The sequence below is a fragment of the Pteropus medius genome, unplaced genomic scaffold (genome assembly GCF_902729225.1).
Source record: "Pteropus medius unplaced genomic scaffold, Ma_sr-lr_union100, whole genome shotgun sequence".
Taxonomy (NCBI): Eukaryota; Metazoa; Chordata; class Mammalia; order Chiroptera; family Pteropodidae; genus Pteropus; species Pteropus medius.
Genome location: NW_024350319.1, coordinates 10,474,700 through 10,495,245, shown reverse-complemented (window position 1 = coordinate 10,495,245; position 20,546 = coordinate 10,474,700). Strand labels below are relative to the sequence as shown.

The 20,546-nt window shown below is 33.4% G+C and overlaps 1 protein-coding gene and 1 pseudogene across 10 annotated transcripts in view; both read left to right on the top strand.

Annotated features, from left to right (window-relative positions):
• The window catches only part of ZZZ3 (zinc finger ZZ-type containing 3), an 84,990-nt gene that overhangs the window by 46,642 nt on the left and 17,802 nt on the right, over positions 1–20,546 (top strand). For all 10 annotated transcript variants that reach the window (XM_039838637.1, XM_039838635.1, XM_039838629.1 and 7 more), the window contains one exon: positions 20,175–20,313. In XM_039838637.1, the coding sequence (XP_039694571.1) occupies positions 20,175–20,313 (139 nt within the window). The remainder of the gene's footprint in view (positions 1–20,174; positions 20,314–20,546) is intronic.
• On the top strand, positions 5,323–5,441 carry LOC120583520 (uncharacterized; annotated as a pseudogene).

The following is a 20,546-nucleotide window of genomic DNA, read 5'->3' as shown; positions in this document are numbered from 1 at the left end:
GTTGATTATATAGTCAGCAGTATTCTATGTTAGCATTCAGCCTGTAATTTATCCATCTCGTTTGCAAGGATGGCACATATAGGGTCATCTAATCACTCGTAAATGTTTGAAGAGATATTGTGTGTAGAGTCCTAGCCTTAGACCTGATTCATGGTAATTAGGCCATAGGCCAGAGAAATGAATCTGCAGATGTTCTGGGTACTCATACCCTGTTTCCTCTCTTCTCCAGGACATAAACCTACAGAATGCTCTTATATATTTTCCAAATGGGAAACTCTACTGTGAGCAAGGTACTAAGGAGTATCTTTTTCTCTGGCAAAATTCCAGTTGTGGATATTTTACCAGATGTGCCTTCTCAAAAATTAGGAGTTGGGAAGTCAGAAGAACTATATCTCAAAACTCTTTGGTCTTCAAGGTTGATGAAGTCTTATAGTGGTAGATAATACCTAGTGAATCCGTCTGGGCCTAAATAGTCAGACGGACTGAGATTATGTACTTAACTGTTTGGGAATAGATCTTTTGCTGATATTGAATCAGAACTTTTTTTAAGTTTTGAAATTCTGGCTCTAGGGAGAGCAGTTGTGGAAGAATTTAGGTCCTGAGTTTTAACATTCAGAGCTTTTCTTCCAGTTCACAAGACAATCAAGGGAAATAAATTTTCAGATGAAAATGTGATTTGGTCTGTTGCCTCTGAATTCTCATTGTACAAGAATACTTTAAAATCATTTGAAGGACCTTGGAGCACTTCATTTAAAGATCTCGTAACCTTTTATGAACAGAGAGGATGACAAGTCGGATTTAGGGTTTCTAGATTCTTGAGGTCTTACAAAAGTAACTCATTGATAACATTGCTAATGTTTATACCAATTTTTAAGTTTCTAGATAATGAAAGCATAAGAGTAAGATAGTTATTGCTCATCTGAGAGTATTGTTTAAAATTCTGTAGCCTGAGTTTAAACTCCATAGTAGTCTCCAGGTAAGAATCTTATTTTCTAGTCATGCTAAAGAATATTTACTAGAATTGTAGTTTTAGACTTGGTCCTCTGACAACATTAATGTACTAAATAAACAATTATTGTATGTCCTTCCTTCTGTTGTACCATGCTTCAGATGAATCATTTGATATCTTCAGCAATTTCAGAAGCCTCATCAAGAAAATCATCAGTTCTTTAGAGTCACTTCTTGTGAGACTACTTTTAATATTGTCAAAGTAAATTCTTTGAAGGGGCCAGAAAACTTAAAGACTAGGGATGGATTTTGTTTAGAAAGCACTGAATCATCCCGTCCTGGATAAAGTAATTTTACATTTGTACTGTGCTTCATAACAAAGCAATTTCATCTAGTTTCTTATTTGACATTCACAACAACTCAAAGTAGACAACATAGGTGCCATTGTACAGTTCCCATTTCCTAACTCATGATTAAGGTTTGTAGGTTGTTTATTTAAAGTATCATGATGAATTACTGGTAGAGATGGGATTAGAACTTCTGCTTTCTGATTCATAGTCTGAACTGCATGTGGTTACCTCCTTCAATAAGAACTTATTCCATGGACTTTGGATTTCTAGTTGAGAACTCTCATGGAGTAGATCTTGGGTACTCAGTTTTCAAAATTCTGTAGCCTGAGTTTAAACTCCATAGTTGAAACCATGATTATCTGGTTTTATCTGTCAGAATCAGCATTATAGGTAAGTAACCTGTTTATTGAATGAAATATTTTCATGTTCATTGTATAGAACATTTGGTTGCTATGTCTGTAAAAAATAACTGACATGTACAAACTAGAGAAATAAAACTACAGCTATAGTTTGACTTTAAATAGAGGATTTGGATAATTTACAAAAAATACTTTGGTTGAAGAGTTTAGAATGTAGTTTATGTATATTAAAGTCAGAACTTACTAGGGAAAAGTCATGCTTGATAAACCTTCTCAACTCATTGGAGAAGGCTGTGGAATATAACCAGATTGGCCCAGTAGTTTGGCACAAAATTAATGGGAGGAGGGAGATAACTGTCCTAAGTATAAAGTTTTTGGTTTTTAGTGGAATAAACCACTGACTAATCGAAGTATACCGTGAATTCGTTTTTTCTTTTGAATACCAACATTTTAAATTTCAACTAATGTCAGTGGTTTCTAAAAATGAATCTTTGCTATAATCCAAGTATATTTGTACTCAAGTGTAATTTAATCATTTCTTCTTGATTTAGGGTCACCTTTACTGACAGGTTGTGTACTGATACTTTTCTGGCACCACTGCTAGAATGATTTGGTCTTCTCTGCTTTTTTACATTATTATAATTTGGCTTGTTTTCTAAGTTCTGTGGCTTCTTATAGTCTTATCTTCATTTTTCTTGGCTTTCATTAGTCACTTGTGCTATATGTTATCTTCCTCTAATAACTCATCCTTCCCTTCTAATTGACTGCTTTTAGTTCTCTTTAAACTTGGAAATCTGAATAACCAAGCTTGTCAGGATTGTCTCATGATTCTTGAGTGATGCACTGAGGAATTTCTCTTTGAATGCATAAGATAAGCATTAGTGCATGGGGTGTTTGTTTTAATTGTGTGTTTTCTTGTTTGCTTGCTTTCTGGTTTGGAGCCTGTGTCTTATGTATGTTACCAGATATCTAAATTCTGAATGGAGAAACAATAGTTGTTTCTTTATATGTGGCAATAAATACTCATTAACAATAAAACCTATCTAAAACAATTACTGTTTATTTGAGACTTATTGGAAGCTTAGCCTTCAGTCGCAGAAACTTTCAATAATTTTTATAGTAGGCTCAAAAATGTATTTTTACATATTTCCCAAGCAGAGTAGTATACCACATATACTATTTCTGTGATGATTCATGTCATTACATATTATAATGTATAGTAATTAATGGAAAGATCTGTCTTGTGACCATTCTATTTACCTATCTCTCTCTGTCTCTTTCTCTTTCCCCTCCTCTTTGCCCCTCTTCTATGGGGTCTGTTTACCACTGTTTCTTTTATGTTATTATGGAAAGCTGCTTCTATTTGGCTCTTTAATCTCTAATTTTAATATAGAGAAATTTGTAAAGTAGTGAGAGGAGACTGAATAACTTATTCATGGTTTTCTCAGTAGGCAGAATTCTCTATAGTGTTATGATTGAATTTTCACATGTCTATTATATTTATATGGTAGACATTGTAAATATGTTATTGAGGGTCTGGGTTTTGTTCTCTTTCTTTAGAAAGTAGAAATTTGTTCTGATAGGCAGTTAATTTACTCGATGATAAACATAATCCTACAAAGGCTTATTCTTTTATCTGTTAGGGGAAAGTCCAGAGTGGCAGTCTGTATTCTAGATTTAGTTTACTTCTATAGCATGGCCTTTCTGATGTCTCATTTAAAAGGTCTTTATTCTGGCTATTGAAACCTGAATGACTAGCTTCCTAAGAACATTGGTAGTTGTGTACAGCTCCATGATAGTTGTTCTTTGCCTGGTCCTGTGGAATCAGATATTTTACACGCATAGCTTCATATTCAGCCAAAGGCTCAAGGGGACATCTATGCAGATTTCTGTGTTTTCTGTCTTTTTTGTTTTGCTTCTTCCTCTTCTTTGGTGCTCTGTCCCTCAAATTCAGCTGCCTCAGCTTTCCCAAACTCTATTTTCTGTCTCTGCTTCTCCAGACTGTTCAATAGTACTGATGGTACCTCTATGTAGAAAGTGAATGTGATCATAGGGCTTATCTCATTTGTTTGCCCTCTCTCACAGATCACAGTCTTGTACTGGCTGTTGTCCATTGTCTAACAATAACCATTTCTATGTTTTCTCCAGTTTTCTGATTGTGTATGACACGAAGGTATTTGGTGTTATTTATTCTGTCATGACTAGAGGTGAGAGTCTCTTGATTTGATTTAATATGCGTTAGGGGTGCTTTCTTCTATGATACTCTTCCCCAGTCTGCAGTTTGACCATTTGGAAATTACTTCTTGCTGGCATTCCTTTGACTATGAGGGCTAGTTTTTACTTTTACCTTAAAAGTTAATTTAAGCAACTTTTTTTTCTAAGAAGCTGAAGTCAGAAAAGTTAGGATAATACCAATTTGAATTGAAGAATGAAGGTAAAAGAGACGAGATTATTTTAGTTGCCTTGATGAGGTGTTTGCTATGGTTGGAGCAGAAGTAAAAATTGCGTTACTGGTTCAGGTGCAATTCATGAGGATAGGAAAAAGACAAAGTGACATACAAGAAGATTTGAAACGAAGTTTATTATATTTGAAATGGTAACCGTAAGAGATTAAGGAGGAATGTATCTGGATTTCAGTTAGCTATTTTTCTTAGACTCCTCAGGCTTTTTTGCTGGACCAAATTTGCTGTATTTTCAGAAAACCATGTTCTATATGCTTTTTAAAATTAACAGTTTAATTCAGTTTCTTATACATGTTTTTTCTTAAATGTAGAATATTTTGCAGAAATTTATTAGTACTATAATATTTTACCATTCATATGAAGTTGAGAACTTTGACTCAACTCTTTTTTGCTATTTTTCATTTGTCCTACGTTTTCCTTCCCCTTAATTTTTAAATGTATTTTTATCATATTTTAGCTAACAGTTCTCAGAATATAAGACCATAAATTATTTTGTTATGTTTAAACTTTTAGTTGGAAGGAAAGGATCATGCTAATAGTTTATTGGCATTGAGTCTTAAGAAGTGAGATTTTAAAATACTACAGTCAAAACCTAAAGTATCTTTTTAATAAACATTTTAAAACATATATATGGATGTGGAAAGTCAAGTTAAATAAAACAAGTGTAATATTTTATGTTATAAGTAATGTTTAAGTCACCAATCATGTTTTTGTTTTTAAAATGCTATCATTTAAATCTAGAATCTCAATACTTTTTAAAATGTTATTTGTAAATTATTTATAAAGTTTGGATTAGATTTGAGGAGCACTCCAATCCCCTTCCATTACTATTTTTAGCTGGCAGTATGATTCTGGGTAAATGTCTAATTTCTGTGATTGTCAGTTTTCTCATCTATGAAGAAAAGTTGGTATGATTTGATTTCTAATTAATGTTTTATATATATGATTTTGAATTCTCTTTCTCAGCCCTTCCCCTTTTGGTACTGCTCGGGCTTCAGTTATTAACTTTCTGTTTGTTTTGCTTGCTCTCTCTGGGTATTCTCACTCACTGCTGTAGCTTAAATGACCATCTATATACTGATAGATTTCCAAATGTATATCTCTAATCAGGTTATTCTTGAGCTTCAGACCAGTTACCAAAATATTTCCATTTACATCTCCCACAGTAGACTCAGTGGAACATGTCTAAAATAAAGCTTCCTAGTCTATGGCCATGCCACCCTGAACAAGCCTGATCATGTCTGATCTCAGAAGCTAGGCATGGTTGGGCCTGGTTAGTACTTGGATGATAGCCCAACTAGGAAGACCAGGTGCTGTAGGCGTAAAACAATAAAAAATAAGGGATTGTAAGCTGACAAGGTTCTTAAAATCTGTGAGGTTAACCAAGGGTTGCCTCACCTATAAATAAACAAACAAACAAAATCAAGCTTTCTCCACACACACCCGCTAATCAACATCATCTTTTTACTTAATTGGTAGTGTCTTTCACTTGCCCAATCTCGAAAAGTAGGAGTAATCTTTAGTTAGTTCTTCACTATTCCCTCTTCTCCTACCAGTGTTATCGATTCAACTTTATTTCTTGATTCTCAGTTCACCTTTCTTAAATTTAGGTCACTAACATTTCTTTACTGGATAACTGGAAATGCTTCTTTAATTGCTTTCTGTGGTGCTCATGTACTGTTTCCCCAATGTACTCCTGTACTGTAGCTGTAGTAAACGTCCGTAGACTAAAATCTACTCTTTAAAATGAATTATTGCGTGATTTTTAAATATTCTCTTTTACTGTTTGCTTCACACGGTATATTCTAAACAGATTAAGCCTTTAGTTCTTTGATTATTACACTCTTTTTACTCCAGACTTTCTCCTATGCCAAACTGATCTCGTCTACCTTTGCCCCATTTTTCCTGGTTATTTTTCCTTTCTTTTTCTGCAGAGAGAGAAGGCTGTCTCAATTTAGGCGTCATGTTCTCTGAGAAATCTTTCCTATCTCCCCAAGACTGATTAATTGCTCCTTGTGTGCTCTATCATAGCAAATTATAATTGTAAACATGTACAAGTAGACCTCGAGCTCCTTGAGGAACAATGTCTTTCTAGTTGGTTGATGTAGCATTGAAAGAATGTCAAGCCATATCCAGCTTTGAAAATGTCAGAGAAAAATTTAGCATGCTTTTCATAGTAGACATTTTTATACCATTAGTTTGACTTTTAAGACTCTGAATTTAATGAGTTAGTGATTTCCTTTTTCTATTAAAAAAAACCCTTAGAATTTAGATTTTCAAAAGAAAATGAACAAACTATAAAATCATTCACATAGTTCACTAAACTCAGGAATTGGGGAGAGATAATGGTGCAGGGTAGGCATAGAAGGGTGTATTTCATGATCAGGATTGGTTGTCCGAATATATTACCAGGTAGTAAAATAATGCTTTTATATGGCCATATAAAATGTAAATTTGGTTGTTAATACCAGATCCCAAAGAGAGGAAGTTACTGTATCATAAAACAGATTTACAAGTTTGGTATATTAGTATGTTTTATATGGTTTCAAATATATTTTTACAATCCAGAGTTTGCCAATAGGCTTTAGAAAGCATACAGAATGGTAAGAATTTGGTTGGGCTTATATTTATTGAATTGAAAGACTTGAAAGAAAATGTTTGTCCTTGTGTATTTGTGTATCTGTCCTATTATTTAAAGATTTTTAATAGAGGATATTACTCAGCTTTCTCTTTATAAACTCATAATTTTGAGTAGATGGTAGAAATAATTTAAAATGACACGTCCAGGACCTTTGAAGTTATTGTGAAATGATTGTATATAGATAGCTTGACAAATATATGGTTTGCCTATATTCAAGTTGTGTTGCCTGTAGAATATTAGTTTATAACAAAAAATTACTAGCTTGTCTGTTATATGAATCTTTTATGTCTTGGCAATTTCAGAATAGAAGGTGAACCTTTTAGATGTTACAGTGGATTATTTCTTAGAATGGATAACCTAATAAAACTCTGGAGTAGGGAAAATATGTGACTCTTGATTTGACTGGTGATCAGGATTTTTTCTAGATGATTGTGCAACTTTTATAATATTAATGCAATACGGTTGCATTTAACTTCCTATTTTAAGAGGGAAAACTCAAGAATTCTGTGAGTAGATTTAGAAAAACAGATACTAAGAACAAGTTGAAAGGTCAGCCATTAAGGTTTTATTGCCACAAGATCTGGAGTCTTTAGGGATGGCAAAAAACATTTTTTGAAGGAAATGTGGATTTAAAAAATTACACATTCTTTAAAAAATTCCCTGTGAAAGTCTTTTTATGGTACCTCAAAAAATATTCAATTTGAATACAAGATATTCAATTTGCATGCAAGGTATTAAGATTCAGTAACTAGTATGGAACCTCTTTAAGTTATCAAAAAACTGACAAGGGAAATAAAATCAAGGTAGTCAGAGCTTGTTTTAGTAAGAGCTTATTGGTTGAAATCAGAAACCCATGCAAAGTATGTCAAATTAAAAAAAAATAGATTTTAAATAAATAGTAGACAATCTTATGAAGACTCAAGGTCAGGAAATAAAGTCGAACCAGAATGTGTAACCTGTTAGTATTTAAAGTTATACTCTCTTATCTGTGCTTCTCTTTGTGCAGCGCAGACTGGTTTTTCTCTTTTTACTAATTTTTTTAACTCACTTTTTCCTTTCTTACCCCCCATCAGTTCAGTTTGCAAATGGCAGTGACTTCCCGTTTTGCTTATCCTGGTCCCAACTCTTTGTGACCTTTCTTCTCCAGAGCGTCTTCACATTCTCTGAAGAACCTGGTTATTGACTGTTTAGTAGATTGACTCACCTGGGACAAAATGATCAGTGGTCAGTGGAGTTATTGTGGGGTGGGATGGGGTGGGGAGCAAAGTCTGCCTTGGCTTATTCTTTCCCCAGGGTTGTCTTCCAGAAAAGAGGTGGGCAGTGTAGGCTGTCAAAACATGGCCATTATAGACCATTTTGTGTTTTGGGTCAAAATGATATTTTACCACTTAGTAGTGTGTATAAGGGTATTGGGAACCCTTATACATTGCTAGTGGAAATGTAAAATAAAAAGATGTGCCCATGTAGAAATCCATTTGTCAATTTCTTGATAGATACATACTGAAAAGAATTAAAAACAAGTTTTCAAATAAAAACTTGCACACTGTTGGTCATGGCAGCCCTCTTCACAATAATCAAAGGGTGGGAACAACTCAAATGCCCATAAACTGAAGAATAGATAAACAAATGAGGTGTTATCAATACAGTGGAATGTTATTCAATTATAAAAAGGAGTGAAGTACTTCTACATGTTATAACATGGATGAATCTTGAAAACAGTATGCTAAGTGAAAGAAGCCACACACAACAGGTAACATCATGTGATTTCACTTATATCAAATATCCAGAATAAATAAATTTATAGAGACAGCAGATTAATAGTTGCCAGGGACTGATGATTGTACAACATTGTGAATGCACTAAATGCCACTTAATTTAATTGTATGCTTAAAAATGGTTAAAATGGTGAGTTTTATATTACATGAATTTTAACAGAAAGAATACCAAAAATGAAAGTATGGGTGAGGTATGTGCATACCAGGGATGCTTGAGATAATCCACTGGGGGAGACAGGAAGAAAATGCTATTTATGTGTATTGTTCCTCATTCTTAAGGATTTCTGGGGTTCTTTGTTTATAATGTATATAATAAGTATAGTAAAACATAATTTATAAGTAAGTATACATATATTAGAAGCATGCACTAGAATTTTAATTTTGTAACAGTGGCGGTGCTTAGTGTGAAAAATATGGAAATCATTGTTTTTAACAAGGAAAAGCCAATTACTGACCAGTCATTAATTTTTTGCTTTAGTATTTAGGGGGAGTTTTAAAAGATACTACCAGATTATCTCTTGAAGTAGACAGGATATAGAATCATAATATATTTAGAGAAACTACAGGGCTCAACTGGCATTCACTTAGCAGTCTTGACAATAACTTGGGTTGCTTTTAGCCAAATTGTGTCATCTGTTATAATTGGGTATTTTAAGTATGACTTTTCTTAAGAACACTGAAGGGTTCTTGAGAATTAGAGACTTATGAATATTCTTCCTACTGGAAGTTGTGAAATCAATAGTACTAATGATAATAAATATGAATACTGGTATTTAAAGAAAAATCAACTATTTTGGGGAAAGGAATTATGACTTTTGCAAGAGCACGGATAGGAAGCATACTTGGCCAATTAATGAATATTCTTTAGAAGATAAATTTTAATAAGGTAAAAAGAATTCAGAGTGTATAATATATGTGGACTTTAAAGCCTTGGGAAGGTTCCATGTTGTTATTATGGTTATTTCCTTTTAAATGCGTGATAAAAAATAGTTAATTTGAGGGGGCCTTTGAAATACAGGAATAACGTAGTGGTTATATTAGGTAGCATGTGACTATAAGGTAGTACTACTGATTTCTAAGCTTTATTTTAAAAAGCAGAAAGAAGTAGAAGCTTTTTAACTTTAAGGTATCAGTTCCTCACTTTGCTGAACTCAAACGTCATTGCTCAAAATGATTTTGGAACTCAACTTTTGGAACAGTTTGCAGAATGTCCTCGGTGCAATTCTTTTTAATGTATATTTAATTTTTACTAAAATTCTCAATCAAGTTTGGTGTAGAAATATAACATGGAGAAATATATTTATTCTTTGTGCCCAAAATAAAATTATACAAAAACTGATGTTCTTTCATCTATTAATAATCTGAACTAAATGTTCAGATTCATAAATTCATGAACTTGGCTCTGAAGAATTTCAGGAAAACTTTGTAGCCATTTAGCGTATGCATCATTTAGTACTTATGCAGAGTGGAGCAATTGTTAATTTAACTCTTTCCTAGATTGTGAATTTCTTGAAGCTAGGAACCAAGTTTGTTATACATGATGTTGTTTCTCTACATTGTTATAATCATGGCCATTCTTGTTAAAGATTCATTTTTTCTTCTCTGTCTTATTTTTCTAATCATCATAGTAAATTCTGTGGAATCATATTTATAGACCACCTGCATTGATTATATTCTGTAATTCTGCATCTGTTTAATTTTGAGTAACCCCTGACTGTCCTAAGTTCATTTATTGTGATGGTGGTATTGCCATTTTTTTTTTGTTAAATAGAAAGAAGGCTTCCTTGAATTACTTGGTCTGCCAATCATCAGTTGTGAAAACAAAGAGAAACAAAAGAGGGAGCGATGGGAGATGAACCAGTGCAGAGGCTCTGATCACTGTGGATACCTCTGCTGTTGCTGCCATGCTGTGTAGTCTTCCTTCCTGTCACCCCATTCATTAATGCACTCTGAAGAATGAATGTTCCTTTTCACATTTGATTCATTAATATTAGAAGTGAATTATAATCTTGACTGTTGTTAGATTCTGAAGTTATGTTTCAGTTTGAAAGTACACAAACATGAATATTGTGGTGTGGAGTTTTGGAACTTTTAGGCACGTTAATCCTAGGGTCTTCCTCTTATTATATTACCGTTTCCTGTCATAACAGTACTCATTTCTGATTTTTATATCCAGTCATCTTTGTTACCTTTACTTCTTTGCTACTTTAGGATGAAGATACAGTAGTTAATAAGTTGTTTAATTAATGAATGACTAGGATCTAGGATTCAGTATGGTGGGAGTCAACTCCTAATAGTAGAAGTGGCAGAGCTATTGTGCTAATTGTCCATGTAATTTAACTCGGCTTTTATTTTTCTTTTTGAAATTAGAGGTACAGTGAAATTCTTTGTTTACTATTATAACCTACTAGATAAAGAGATTTATTCTGACACTTTACAATTAATGTAATGATAATGGTTTCAGAGGCTGTTTTTATCCCTCTCAATTTATAGGTGTAAAAACCTAGACCAGAAAGATGAGTCATATTCAAGATTTTAAAATTAGTGGCAGAGTTGCCAGTTCTTTTATGTATTTTTGACTCTCAGATCAGACATTTTCTACTCTTGATTTCTTCTAAAAGTTTTAAATTACCTTTTTTTTTTTTTTTGCATAATAATCCTGAGAGGGTATATTAGTCAAATTTTACTACCCCAGTGAAGAAATCATAAAAGTCTTGTTTTTTTTTTTAATGGACTTTATTTTTTTTAGTACTGTTTTAGGTTTACAGGAAAATTAAGAAAGTTCAGAGAATTCCCATACCCTGTACCCACTTTCCTCAAATATATTAATATAACATCTTATATTAATATATTTGTATAATTAATAAACCGATATATTGTTATTAACTATATTAATAAGAATTAATAATACATATAAAATATAGTCCTAATTAACTGGTGTAATATAATAAAGTCTACACTTTATTCAGAATTCCTTAATTTTAACCTAATATCTGTTTTCTATTCTGGAATCCCATCTAGTATACTACATTACATTTAGCTTTTGTCTCCTTAGGCTTCTGGCTGTGGCAGTTTCTCATACTTTCCTTGTTGTTGATGACCTGGGCAGTTTTGAGGGATACTAGTCAGGTATTATAGATTTCTCTCTCTCAGAATTTGTCTGATGTTTTCCTCATGATGAGAATGGTGTTCCAGGTTTTTGGGAGGAAGACCACAGAGGTAAAGTGCCATATTTATCACTCGCTAAGGTAATGTTTGTCATGTTTCTCCTCTGTAAAGTTATTCTTTTTTCCTCCCCCTTTCCATACTGTATTCTTTGGAAAGAAGTCACTGTGCACAGTCCACACTTTGGAATGGAGAGTCACGTTCTCCCTCCTTGAAAGCAGAATATCTGCATAAATTATTTGGAATTCTACATGGGAGCCTTTTTTTTTTTCATTTCGTTCATTATTCATTCAATCATATCAGTATGGACTCAAAATATTTTTATACCTTGGGTTATAATTTAGTACTCAAATTGTTTTGTTACTCAAATTGTTCTAGGTTTGGTGGGTGGGAACCTTTTTCTTGGCTCCCTTGTCCCATCAAGGTGTTGGACTTTTGTTTGTGTGTTTTTTGGGCAATTTCTTACTTTCTGGCACTTCAGGATACTCCTGCCCCTTTTCTAGAATGAGCTGTCTCTCCAAGGAGCCCTTCTTATTCCCTTTATTCAGGAACAGTGTTAGAAACCAGTATTTGGGTACTTTATGTGCTCATTGTTACTGGGGGGTGTTGTTGCTTTTATTTAACTGTCTCAGCTTACGGTGCAAGAAAATATGTGTGTATGCTAATCTGTGTATGTACACATATCTATAAATATTTCTTTAAAATGATCTCTATAGCACACTTAACCTGCCTCTTTGCTTTTTTTTTTTTTTAAGTACTCTTTATTCTACCTGGTATATCTTAACTTCTTTATGCCTTTCCTATTGAAGTACCACTTATTTTTCAGAATTTAACTTGCTTTTTACTTATGTGAAATATTGTTTGGGTCTCCCAGGGATGATCACTTTGTTCATAATATGCTTATGTACTTGTCGTCATGGTTTACCACATTTAACATGTGTTTTTCTCTTTAAGTAGCTTAATCATTATAATTCTTGTAAATTTAAGGAATTGACTAGGAATTGTATAAGCTTTCTTCTTAATATTTAAATAAACAACTAAAAATATACACATGCACACCCTCTTACCTAAATTGTAATGATCTTGAGGGTAAGACTGCATGTGGTTTATACTTGTATCCTTCAGTGGCTGATGTAGTGCTATGTTTAATGAGTATGCTTGGTTAGTATTTGAATAGGTTCATACAAGTTCAAGTTAATATTATGTGTTTTTGAGCAGTCACTTCACACTTTCACCTCATAATTGAACTTAGGATCAGCTGGGAACTCACAGTTTTTTTGTGCCTGTAAAGGCAAGTTCATGCCATCCTGTACTTGTCTCGTTTTGTAGTTCAATTCCAGATTTTTTGCTTAAATCTCATTAAATTTCATCTTGTCTAGTATTCTACTTTGCTTGTAATTTTTTTTTTTGTTGGGAGCGGGGAGGATAGGGAATCGAACCATTTTATTGAGAGCCTTCATGGGAGGGTTGAAAAATTAAGAGGACAATGAAGTCTGTCCTCGGCCCGGCCTGGCCAGGATCTCCATGGCTTTACAGCTGCCGAAAGCTTGCTTGTTATTTTTTAATCCTGATTTTTTTCACCTGCAGTATTTGCTATTATTCTCAGTTTTCATGTCATTCATGAATTTGGTAAGTATGTCTTTGCCTGTTATATGTACATCTAAGTCTTACGTGTTAAAAAGAATTGAGACTATATGTACCTTTAGCATACCTAAAGAACTCATAAGAACAGACATACCATTAAAATAGTGCTCTGCATAATTATTTAACCACTGAAAATTTCATCTATCTAAGTAACTTTTTTAGCTCATATTTTCTTTTGTGGTTTTTGTTTGTTTTCATGTAGATGTCTCTTGAACCTTAATATGTTGTGGGACAGTATTAAAGATGTAGAACAGTGGCTTTCCTCTCAAGGGTCGCATGACAGAGTAAATGAGACAAGACATACATTTTAAAAACTATAGAAATGGGTGTACCTAAAAGTTCCTGCCTTCAGTGACCTAGGGAACAGCCAGTTAAACCTCAGCCATTATATTCCAGGTAATTTCTTTTTGGAAATAACCTCTGTAAGAGAAAAGCCATTAATGTATCATGGATAGACATTGCGAAGTAGGGCAAACTTAATCCTTTAGATCTTTTTAAATACCTTCCTTTCTGAGAGCAGTTTCTTGGCATACTTCTCACTGTTGGCAGAGCTGATAAACCCAGGTCTTTCTGGTTTCCATCTTATACATTTGACCTGGTAATACCTCATAATTCTATTATCTATAAGAGATTGTAAATATTTTTGTCAGCTAGTCTTCAATGCAGGGTTTGTTTTGAATTTGCCTAGTGTACGTTTTCAGGAAGTAGATTTGTTCCCATTAAACTTTTAGTTTTATTATATTTTTAAAATTTGAATTTACTTCCTTTTCAAAAATACATACTCAGTTTTTGTAGTTTCCTATTCCCCGTAGCTATTTTTAAGCTTGTCTTTATTATTCTTTTGTGTTTAGCTTTCTTGTGTGCTTAGTAATTTTTAAATGTGAGATATTCACTTTCTTTGGAAAATTATTTATTGGTTATCTTCGAGGCCTACAATGAAGATATATTCCTCCAGAGAAAAACTGCATTAACTTCTGTGGATATCTTGGCAGGGGGTGGGAGTGTTTATACCAATCTAGAAACACTGCTTTAAACTGTAGACATGGCTTCAGTTCTTTTAGGCCACCCAGGTATAAGATTTGGGGCAGCAAATATGTACAAGGACTGACTGTCTTGTGGTATCGGATTTTTATGGTTGAAATTTTTATCTGCTTTTTCCCTCAGTGCCAAAGCAACTCTCCTATGGGATAGAAGTGAGGAGTAGGGTTGCAGTTTGATGGAAGAGGGTCTCTTATTAGGCTAACAACCTTGGTGGCTTTGTCTTCTACTCCCTGGCCAAGTGAAATACAGACAATTGAGCTCAAGCTTGCATGGTTCAGTACCTGCCCTCAAGGCCAAAGCAGTTTTGTGTTCCATTTGACTCCCCCATTTTATGCCTTCATTTAGCTTTTCTCAGTATCTTATTTGTTCTACCATGCTTTTAAAATAAACAAGTACCTGGTTTTTCTTGTTTTCAATTCAGTGTTCTTAGTTATTTTCAATACATAGTTGAGCTTTATACCTGGAAAGACATGTTATCAGAAATTGAGTTATTAGTTTTTCTCTTAACATAGAATATCATAAAAGACTTTTTAATCACCCTCTAATGACTTCAGCATTTTCATAGAGTGAGAGATCATTTGTGAATTACTGAATTTACAGATCTTAGAGTTTCAGTGTTTGAAATCCTTCATGAAGGAAGAGAAAGTATCAATTATACAGTTCTTCTTTCACCAAATAGATAATATTTTAAAATGTATGCTGTTCACATAAAAATAATTACTGTTCAATCATGTATATACCTAATGAACTCAGTATTTTGTAGAAAGAAATGTCACACTTGATTAAATTGATGGCGTAGAATAGATTGAGGCATTTCCCCCCAAATCGTTTTACACTAGTAAATTGGTAGGATAGAATTTGTTATTGTTTAAAGTGGCCTGATTGTTATTCTTGAGAACCAATTCACTTTACGTATCTCTGTTCTGTTGAAAATGAAATCTAATATATATCTTGCTCTTCTCTTATTTCCTTCAGCTCACCAGTACATACATGTATACATTTGTGCACATATGCACACATATGAAAACATATTGTTTAACTCATCCCATTGTAGGTTTTTCTATACCCACTCCCTTGTTCTACTTACAGTGGAGTAAACTAATTTATTCTTATGTCATCTTATGTCCTTTAGTTTTTTTCAGTGTGTTTAATCAAGGTCAGTATTCATAGGATCATCAAGGTGCTCATTTCTAGTATCAAAGCGTAATGAATAGCTTCTTCATTATTCAGTGTTTGGGGGGGAATTATAAAACTTAGAAAATTAAAAAGAATAGTATAATAAACATCTGTATGCCCTTCAACTATATTCATTAGTTGTCAACAACTTAACATTTTATAACATTTGTTTTCTCCCTGTATTCCTTTCCCCTCATCCTCCTTCCTACCCCATACACTATAAAACTTTTCTTTTTGTTGAGCCATTTAAAAGTATGTTTAGACTCATCACCCTTATACTTAAGTATACATCTCCTAAAAACAAGGACATTCTGCATAACCTTAAATACCTTATTATGCCCCAGCAGTTTGGCATTGATACAATATGATATAATTCACAATAAATTTTTCCATCTATCCCCCAAAATATTTGCCTCCCCATGGGATCTAATTCAGGGTTATATGTTACATTTGGTTGTCTTGTCTATGAATCCTTTAATCTAGAATAGGACCTAGCAGATTTTTTTTAAACAGCCAGATAGTAAATATTTTAGGCTTTGTGGATCAACTCCACTTTGCAGCTACTCCCCTCTGTCATTGTAGGTAGAAAGCAGCCATAGACACTTTGTAAACAAATGAGTGTGGCTGTATTCCACCAAAACTTTATTTATAAAAATAGGCAAACTATAGGTTGTAGGCCCCTGATATAGACTAGCTTTCTATTTTTTTTTCATCTTTAACGACACTGTTTAATAACCATTTGAAAGGATTAGGCCAATTTTTTGGGAGATTGTTCTTCGGCCTGGATTTTTAAAAAAATGTTTCCTCATTTTTTTAAGATTACAAATGTTGTATAACTTTAAGACTTGCTTTCACAATAGAAATAGAAAACTGATTCCTTGAAAAAGATTCTGGTTTGGTTGAAAATAAAATTTTTCTCTTCCTTCCTCCCTCCCTCTCTCCCTCACAGTGTGTGTAATAAAATGGACAATAAAATTAAACTTCTAGATTGCTAATTCCTTAGTATTCTCTTCCAGACATCAGGATTTTTACCTATATACTCTTTCATGTAAATATTTTTATATTCACAGAAGTGAATAAAGAATTCAAGAGGACTTGGATAATGAAAGGTAGTAGAAATAACTTAGATATAGACTTGAAGAGTATTTATATTTTAGCCAAATATAATTCCATAATATAAAAGCTAAAGTTGTCTAATTTTGTGTTGAAGACTTGAAATAAACAACTCTTTGCCACAGGTAAGCTTACTATTTATTCTTAGCATAAGCTTGGATTCAACTTTAGAAATAGATTAATCATTTCGATAAATTTAATACAGAGTTGCCCTTGTGGGAAAGCTATAACTAAACTTGCATCCATGTAAAAGTATATGCATTAAAAAAAATTATTTTATTCTCTTGTTTCTATGAGTAGCAAAAGTGAAAGTAAGTAGCATGTTATACTGGAATTAAGAGTTAAGGGATTTTTAGTAGTGAATTTCTTTTAAATATCTATCACATCTATGGTAATTGGGTGCTGTCTTGCCATCTATTATTGGTTTTGACTGAGACAAACTTTTTCTTCATATTGTACCTTTATCACAATTCGATTCTGGTTTGACATTTTTTGTCCTATAAAACAAGTCTGTTTCCTTTTCCACATAGCTGCGTGTTAAATATTGTAATAATTTTCTGAGGTTTACATTTCTTGGTTAAATATTCTGAGTCTAACCATTCCTCACATCATATCTGCACAATAAATGGCTGGTATGATTTTGGCAAGTTACTTAATTTGCGCTTTGGTTTCCTTATCTGTAAAGTATAATGATACCTTATAAATTATTGAGAATTGCGTTATACTCAAAATGAAATGATGTCTAGAATATAGTACACTCAGTAAATGTAGATACTTATTTCTTATTACATAGTTTCTCCTTTACTTTACCTGATCATGAACCTATCTGTCTTAGAGCTGAATACAGTAGCAGGTATGATCTGATCAGCCCAGGAAGAGTGCATTGGTTATGTCTCCCATTAGTTTGGACTAAGGTTGGAGTTTTCTCTTTAATTCATTGTGGAGAATTTCAAATATACGAAAAGTGGACAGACTAGTATGATGGATCCTCCCATACCGACCCTCCAACCCCAACAACATAGCCAATCCTGTCCCATTTACTCCCATCCAATTCCTTTTCTCCCTCTCTGGTGTAATCGTAGCTCCCTATCACACCTAAGCTCTATGTCTGCTTTACTTTGATAAATACGAAAGCTTTTAGGATGGTGCCTTGTTCTCATAGTAAGTAATTATTGAATTAATTAATGAATCTTGCCTCAGTTGACGCTTGGATCGGATTCCAGTTGTTTGCTTTGGAGGTAAAGTGGGTGAGTGGGTAGGTGGGATTGAAAATAGATTTGTGTGTATCTTTTTTTAAGATAATTACCCCATTTTTTTTATGATTCCTCCATTTCTGTATAAAGATGTGTATGATAATCTTACTGGTAAAATCTGTGTACTCTAGGAAATAATTCAAATTATCTGAACCAGAAGACTTGAATTCACTATTTTATTACAGTCTTCTCACTTATTCTGGACTTTAAGTCCTTACTGATATTTATCTTAGGTCTTTCCATCTGATAATCAATTTGTATTGATCAAAGAGAAGCAAAATAAGAGTTAAAGAGTGACACTTTCTTTGTCATCTCTTGGAATTTCTTTAAAGTCAGAATTATTGTGGAATAACTTACATACAGTAAAAATTGTTCAGATTTATTGGCTTCAGATAGAGGCCTTTCCTCCCAGTGTCAGTACCTGACCGTACGTAGCACTTTAAGCCTCTGCTTGTTTTTTCCATAATTCTATTCTTATTTCTTATGAGTCTTACTGTGTCTTCAGCAGTTGTTGAAAATTTAATATACTCACAATAATTTTTCGATCGATGGTAGCAGAAGTATGCAATACCTGTTTAAAATGTGTCAGTCATTGAAATGCCATGACAGGTCTTTGGTTATTCAGCTAGTAGAGTAGGGGTTCTGGAGGTAAAATATGGCAATTAAGAGTATTGTAAAGAGGATATAGGTTCTGGTACTCAGCTCGCTATTATCACTCTAAGTAAGATTGAGCCTGAGTGAGCCTGCTTGGTAGAAACAGCCAGTACAGGCAGGGTTTGTAACTCCATACACCTCAAAGTAAGCAGGCTCAGTGAAAGTGAGTTTAGACTTAACCTCTGTAATATGTCCAGGAGTGACTTTTTACAGCCCTTGCTTTTCAACTTGGTTCTAACTTTTAAATGAACTCTCTCTAACTTGAGAGGAGTCTTAACCTTATTAAACATTTCATTAAAGATTAGTTAACAAGGGATTTGAGAACAAGAATAAGGTATGTTTTAGGCAGGGGGCTGAGAAAAAGCATTCTAATGATGTCATGTAGCAATTATGCTATATCTGTGAACCTCAAAATTGTGTTGTTTTACTTTGCTGACTTCTGACCTTAAAAGATTCAGTATACTTTTTGATTGCACAGAACATCTGTCCGTTCATTTGTTCATTCAAAATATTTTTTTGTGCATTTAGATTCTGGGAAGTGTGCTACACACTGAATAAGCAAAACAGTGAACTTTTCAGATGTGTTTACTATTGCAACACATTACAATAGTAATAGAATTAACAATCTAGTGGGAAACAGTGAAATTTATTTGAAGTCGTAAAGAAAAATTGTGCTCCAACTCTAAGGACTTAACCACTAATATTGAATTTAACTTAGAATGACTTGTTCTTAATTCTTTTTGTGAAATGTATTTGAGCATTCAGAGTTTTTGGGTCAACATGTTTACATATGTGTAGTGACATGTGAGATTAGATATTAGTCAGCGAGGTAGGACAGTTTGAACCAGAGTGAGTGAGTGAGTGAATGTTAGTGGGGAAGGAGAGAAGGAAGGAGAAAGAGAGAAGGATTGAAAGAATAGTAATTAGTGTACATGTGCCATAATGAGATTTCAGGATAATGAGAAGTAGTAGATTTGTGTGGCTAAAATAGTATATTTTACTATTCTGTGCTAAATAGAATTTCGTAGGCAGGGAAATAAAAAATATCTTTAAGTCTTACCTTTTAAAATGTTCAGTTCTTAAGAATTAACAGAGAAGTAAACTTACTCTAGAGTGGAGGTATAGTAGAGCAAATGAGAATCGTGACACCTACGGTCATGTTGAATTATGTGACAGTTTTTGTAATTCTGGTCAAGAAAATGTACCTGACATTCCTTATTTCAATAAAGTACAATAGAGGGGCTGAATTTGGTGATTCCTTCTAGTGCTAAAATCTTATAATTTTAATTTTTATTTATTTAGCAGTTTCTCGATGACTTTATGGGAAAGTCAGTATGCTTTCTTATTTTCTTGTTCAGTTTCAGGAATTTAAAAAATGGAGGATAAAGGCTTTGCTTTCTCTAACTGATATTTTCTGAATAGGTACTTCGTAACTAAGGAAGACTTCATTTATTCCCAGTAATATGTTTTACTAAACTCTTTCAGGTAACTTTAAAAAGACTGTGACTTAATAGTAGATCATGGCCTGAACTCAGTTTTATTTATTGTTGTTACTAGAAAATTTTAGTGAGGTATTTTTCTTTGTCTCTGTAGTTATCAGAGACTGTTACAGACGATTGCTGTACTCGAGGCTCAACGTTCTCAAGCAGTCCAGGACCTTGAAAGTTTAGGCAGACACCAGAGAGAAGCACTGAAAAATCCCATTGGATTTGTCGAGAAACTCCAGAAGAAGGTATATATTGAGCACTTTTTAAGATTTATTGAGATATATTTGGTAATAACTTTTTTTAAATATGGAGATATACTTTTAAAATGTTTATTTTTTCCCCCTTCTGTAATTAATCATACTACTGAAGGCAGGATGCTGCCTTCCTTTACTCCCACAAAATATGTCCCAATGAAAATAGCTAAGAGCTTTATTTCGATGTTCGTGTAGGAAGTTGATGTCCTATTTCCTAGCCAGAT